Here is a 6,523-nt window from a genome sequence, read left to right on the forward strand (position 1 = left end):
AGAATTAGTGGAAGGAAGCTAGAAACCGCATAACATTCAAAAAGGAGCGATTTTTCTAATAGGAAAGACAGTAATGTTATATCTTGATTAACTTGTATTCCCTTTTTAACATAGAAAAATCATGTTATCTTTTAAATATAGTTCATTTACTTGTTAGAAGCATTTCCATTTACATGTTTCTTCAAAAGAACAAGTGTCCAAAATCACAAGGAACTTTTTGCTGAAAAAAATGGGAAATTTCAGGTTAAATTCAGAGGTTGAATTTTTGCATTTATTGGATACTATTTTCAGTTGCTTTTACAACAGCAAGTCCTACTTAGGCTTGTCTCTTGACAAAGCTAATAGATATTGTACTATGAAAGTAAAACTAAAAAGGAAACATCATATACAGAAATGATATCTGATGCCACACAAAATACGCTTTTCTGCTAAAAATAATGCCTTGTGATTGCTATTCAGGTGCCTGGTTAATAATAGGTGCCTACTGTTACATTGTTTCCTTAATGCGTTCCTTTTTTTTAGTATGCGATAGCACCTGAAAATACATTTCCGTGCTCCTGTTTTCCTGTGTTTTCCGATAGACCAAACTTTCCAGTTTGGCAAATCAATGCCTAAGACTGTTATGTTCTGATATGCAAAAAAGTAACCTTTAATAAACCTGTATTAACTGTCTACTTTCCAGTGTGTGGAAAAAAAAAATACCATAACCTATTTATTTTATGCAGGGATCAGCTTTTCCTGTCAATTATGCAAGCAGAATTATGCAAAAGCAGTGTTTTCTTCTGTAAGTATAAAAGGCCCTCCTTCTTTCCACTTCTCCTCCACACTCCCTAAAAAAATCCAACTTCAACAACTTATTTTATGCTTTCCCCATTACCACATTTCTAGACAATCCGACTTAATGGGAGTACGGTTGGCTGGATCCCATGTTGATACACAGCCTAAGACTAATCCTTTGGTAAGTGTTTCATAAAATGGTATTTTGTATATTCTTTTACTAAAAAAGAGGGTGTACAGAAAAACTTGGAAGTCCTATTGCAGCTTTTTAAAGTTTTGTCTTAGTGATGTCAGATTTTCTGTAGAGAAAGAAACAATTTAGATTTACTGGTATTTGAAATTTTTTTCCCCGCAAGTTTTCTATAGCTCACAGTTGCTTCTTAGTCACTTTCCTGCTGTAACTCTATGAAATACCAGCTTTTTGGCCACATTCAGTTCAGCGCCTGCAGCAGCTTAGCCAGCCGAAGGCCTTTGTCTCTGGCTTGGAAGCTGGGAGCCCAGGGCTGATGAGGTGGGAGGCTCATGAAGGCACATAGTGGTACCTTGCTTTTAGAATCTGAATGCCTCCATTTTGAGTAGGACTTAACATGTGTTCAATCTGTATAATACATGCAAGCAAGCCAAAATCTTACAGGCAGTATTAGATCTGTAGTGCCTACACAGCCTTCCTGTCATGTCTGATGCTTGCTAGATGTACTGTGCTAAACTGCCTGGGAGTAAACCTGTGGGAAAATGAGTGCTTCCTGGACACTTCACGGCTTTTCAGATGGTCAGTGAGCCCAGGCCATCGGAAATTGAAGTTCTGCCTGAAAGTCACAAACTTGCACCTGGACAAACAGAAAAGATGATGTATCTGACTTAGTAAAGTGAGAATTCTGGTTATTGTCGTTAATGTTCTAGTGACTGTCCATACCAAAGCAGAGTCTTTGGGTATTCTCACATTGCTGTTTAAAATACAAATATTGCTCCTCCAGACTTGCTTTAACAATGAGTTTCATTCTTGCCCATGCTGCTGTTGTCCTCCTTTTATTTATCTGGCATTCCCTTTCCTTTTCTGATGAATAAATTTTACCTGAATGTTCAGAAATTAAGTATCTCTTCGCAGACCTGGTAAGAGGGAAAATGGTTAATCAAGGTAATACTGTCAGCTTCTTGCAGATAAACTAAAATAAGCAGCTAACAGCGTGGTTTTTTGTCCTCTGACAAATAGGATGCACAGGCTAAGAAAATGCATTAATTAAGGAGAACATGGAGTGGTAACTCTTGTCCTTTCTTTAAAAATGCAGGTGTCTGTTTCAGATGAGCCAGAAACACTGTACAAGAGATTGTCCCTTTTAGTTAAAGGCCACGATAAAGCTGTGTTGGAGAGCTATGAATATTTTGCAGTGCTTGCAGCTAAAGAACTTGGCATCTCTGTTGAAAAAGTGTAAGTAACTGATCTCTAGAGTGACATGGTGTCAGATGTTTCTTATGTCACCTACTGCAATTCAGGTTCAGTGCTTAGAAGTGTTTTCTCTTTTGGAAGAAACAGCTGTAATCTGACGGTTTTTCTCAGATTATAAATATAGCACTTCTTAGATGAGAAAGCAGCAGCAGTTCTACACTCAGCACTGCTGTAATAGAAGTGCATTTTAACTACATGAAGGATATTGACTGTACTCTAAGTCTCTAAGTACAGTTGTCAGTGCTCTAGCTTCCCTGAACTAATGCTGGTTAATACCTGAGTATTAACCATGCCCATGTGGGTTAATCCTAAACTGTACCAGTGTTTAATACTTCCTTGTGGATCTTTTAAATGTCAAATAAGAACAGGAATTCCAGCATAATCTTTCAGATAATTTATATTAGCATCCTTTGTATAAAATGAAATTTTCTTCTTGTGCTTTTTTCAGACATAAACCTCCAAAGAAGATAGAACGATTGACACTTTTAAAGTCTGTACACATTTACAAGAAGCACAGAGTTCAGTATGAAATGAGAACTCATTACATGTGTTTGGAGGTAAGAAATGTAAAAAAAAAAAATGTTCTAAGTGCACAATTCAAAGGTGTTAATAGATGTTAGTTCAGGTGTGAACACCAACTTCCTATGTACTTGGGTTGGGGAGGACAGGGCAGAGGATAGCAGAAAACAGCTGACCTAGGTATGTCAAATGTAACACAAGTTATTCTGAATGTACAGCCTACATAATTTTCGTATTAAGAGACTGATTTTGACCATCATCTTAACAGCTGAAAGAATGATTAAAATACAAGGTAGAATTGAGGGTTATCTTTATATGTTTTATACTCTTGGTTTCCGAGAATCAGTGGGATAGGAGCTTTCTCAGGAAGGGAAAAAGATGCAGCTAAATGATGGCCATTACCAGTCACGAAAGGTTCTGCTCTTTGTGAGTTTGTCTGATGTTTTTGAACACGCATACTTTTGCCCTATGCAACATAATGTGCCAAACTAAGACTGCCTGGAGGAAATACGAAAAAGGAAGCACATACAGACCACTAGCTCTGTGGTTGATGACACAGGCTTCTGTATGGTTTAGAATACAGTTGTGGTTGACTTTCTTAGAAGAAAGGTTTACTGCCAGCATGTTGTGGCTCCTGGGTGTCTTACTGTATATTTGCACAGTGCTTAGCAAAATGGGAGTTTGCTGTAAGTCACCAGACATTACTGCAGTACAAACGGCTTCCCACAGACCATGAGCACTATTTTTGCTATCCAGGAGAAACTAGAAAATCAGTAATTTAGTGAAATTCTGGAGTTGCAGGATTTATAACAAGCTTGAACTTCGAGAGTATACAAAAGCTAGTACTTCTTGCATAACCTGTAATTAATTTCATCTGATACCAGCAGTGTTAAGATCCACCACTTCCATCATAATCAATGGATGTGATCACAGGCAGCATGCGCAGTTCTGTGGAGTGAAATAACTCTCATGCAAGTATAAAGTAGTTGTGTACAACTCAACTGCCTCGTTCGATATTATGAAAGCTGCCTTCCTGTAGGATGTTTGGTCCCATAGCAAGAGCTAGAGAAGCTAGGGAAAAGTAATATTTTTTTTATTATTTTGTTTGAAGTATTAATAGTAGTAGTTCATTAAAAAACATCACTTCTGTTTTAGTTAAAATACCTAACAAGCAGTACTGCTGCAGTTTACTTGGAGTATGTTCAACGAAACTTACCTGAAGGGGTTGCCATGGAAGTAAAAAAGGTAAGTTTCTATCTCACATTATTAACTGTTATGCAACTAAGTCCTGGTGCAAGTACCAATAACTACTTCCTTTCAGAAGTTGTCAGAGGAGATGTGTGTAGTTGGGAAGGAGCATTTTCCAGTGTTGAACTGTAAAGAGGCTGTATTGCTTGAAACCGCCACTAGGTGGCATTTTAAATCTGATAAATATCTCAAACCAGAATAAATAAAGTAGTTAGATGTTAACTGGTTGGTATAATAAATTATTGCTTTGCTTTCCTTTTAGACTAAGATAGAGAAAATACCTGAACACATTCGGGAACCAGTTTGGGATACACTACCTCAAGTAGAAGAAACTGAAGTCAAGTCATGAACTCACCAGGTACTTGGCTCCATTAGTGCGGAAATTAGTTGCGCCTATCTGCCTAATTTACTGAGACAGTCTATTGTTCAATAAAAGTTCTCTTATAAAGTAATTTTGTAAAATCTTGTTTCATCAAATTATTATTGATTATAACTCCAGTACATGTTGACTGAACAGCTATAAAGTGATGAAGTCTGACTACTCTGTGATCAAGAACTATGGTCATCTATAAGGTGTTTGTAGAAAGGTAAAATTTATTTTTATTTATGTATGTATATAAAAGTGTGTATATATAAAAAAATATAAATTCTCAATCTCATTTTGATACTAAATGGCTTCTGAATTCTGAAATACTTGCAAAATTTACTTCATGTTTGTGTATATGTTAGGGATGCCAGATTTTAATGTTAGGGATGCCAGACTGTTACTAATTTTTTGTTGTAGTTCCTTTGAAGTAGCTGAATCCCAGGTGTACGTACAGCTTGAATATTAACTTGTAGCAAGTAAAAAAAGCACAATCTTAGAGGACACTGAGGCATACTGAGACCTTCCTAGGCTCCTACAGTTCAAATAGCCTCATTTCCAGTCTTAGTAACCGCTTCCTAACAGAGCAGTGATCACAGTGCAAATCTGAGACTTCCGCAGGCTGACGTCTCTAACCAAATGAAGCTCTTGGAGTAGAGACATGTTGGAAAGCCAATGGGTACTAGAAAGTGTCATTGTGGATAAGACAAACAGTGCATTACAGGGAAAGGCAGAGCCTTTTTGTAAGCTGGCTTGGTTGGTCATTGTGTAAATGCAGTCTAGGTGGACACTACTTGTGCTTAGAGGGGGAAAACAGTACGAATAGCAAAAGAGTCCTCAACTGCTTTGAAGGTTAGTTCACCCTGAGTCCAAGGAGATAATGCTGGGTACGAAGCCATCATTGACTTTACCTTCAGACTGCATTAAGCACTTCTGCCTTTACTAGGTTAGCAGGAAGGACACAGCTGCAGGAATGTGCGTCAGTATTAAGGGTTTGATCTGACTGCTATTAAAAGAATTTACAGAAGGAATAGCCAACTGGGACAAGACAAGCAGAGAAGCTGGATCATAGTTATCAAGAGCACTCAAAGCTTTATACAGTCACAAAAGAAAAGAATCCCAGTGTTATTATTAGACACAAATGGACAATCTTAAGGGGAAATACCTGAAAGACAAAAACCAAGCTTGAGCTTGAAGATTGTCTGCATTTTCTAGCAGTAGAGAGGCCCAAAGGTGTTTTAGGAGGGATATTTCAAGACAGTCAATATAGCTGGTATCAACTTGTGATAGAAAAAAAGCTGCCTGTGCACTTACACCAATATGCCTCAAGGAAAAAAACAAAACAAAGGGAAGTTAATCAGTTAATCAAAGCCCTTATGGGAAGATGCACTACCTAGTTCTCCCTTCAAGATGTTTGCTTTCCTCAAATTCAAGCTATTCTTCCTCTCTCTCATTCCTAGTATTCAGTCATAATAGCATTTTTTAAAGTCATGTCAGATACTGTATAATGTGAAGGAAGAAACTGAGCTGACCTGGTTAAATAAAGCTAGCACTTCAGAGGAGCAGCCTCTTTCAAGTCTGTGTTACATTTTCTTCAAATTGGCCGTGTTTCCTTGCTTAGTTTTGCATAAGCCACCTGCCAAGTTCAAACTGTATATAGTATTGAAATGTAACTGTGCTCAGTACTAAGTCTTTCTTGGTTTGATGCTTGATAAGATTAAGGGGTTGTCTTTCATTGTCTTTGGTGTTCTACTCTCAGCCTGCAGTTTTTGGCTAAATGGCCAGTCAGCATGGCTTTTCAGTTGGCTCAGAGTTTTATCAGACCTAAACAGGAATGGGTTTAGGAGACAACTACAGAAAGTAGTAACACATGTAAACAACCCGCTGGCAGAAGGGATACTTGGTTTTGGGAAAGATGTTGCCTTGATGTGCTATTTGCATCAATGTAGATAATAACAAGAAAATAAATACCAGTGAAAAATAAAAAAGCAGAGCCATGCCCAAATACAGTGTTTGGCAGCTGTTGACTTAAACTGACCCAGTTTCTTGAAGTTACAGGAATCAGGGATGTATTTCATTTACAGTGAGACTATTAAAAAAAAAAAACAAACCTTTTAACACAAGCAATTTACTAGTTCAGGTAGGTGCACACAGCAAGTGTAACGTTTCTC

General features: G+C 37.6%; 1 protein-coding gene across 1 annotated transcript; it reads left to right on the forward strand.

The window, feature by feature from the left end:
- Positions 1–728: 728 nt before the first annotated feature.
- On the forward strand, positions 729–4,436 carry MRPS10 (mitochondrial ribosomal protein S10). The gene is made up of 6 exons (XM_010087918.1): positions 729–784; positions 889–958; positions 2,064–2,203; positions 2,670–2,778; positions 3,896–3,985; positions 4,251–4,436. The coding sequence occupies exons 1-6, from the start codon at positions 762–764 to the stop codon at positions 4,335–4,337; spliced, it is 519 nt and encodes a 172-aa protein (XP_010086220.1). The 5' UTR covers positions 729–761; the 3' UTR covers positions 4,338–4,436.
- The last annotated feature ends 2,087 nt before the right edge of the window (positions 4,437–6,523 follow it).

This window comes from Pterocles gutturalis, unplaced genomic scaffold (genome assembly GCF_000699245.1).
Source record: "Pterocles gutturalis isolate BGI_N339 unplaced genomic scaffold, ASM69924v1 scaffold40011, whole genome shotgun sequence".
Lineage (NCBI taxonomy): Eukaryota > Metazoa > Chordata > Aves > Pterocliformes > Pteroclidae > Pterocles > Pterocles gutturalis.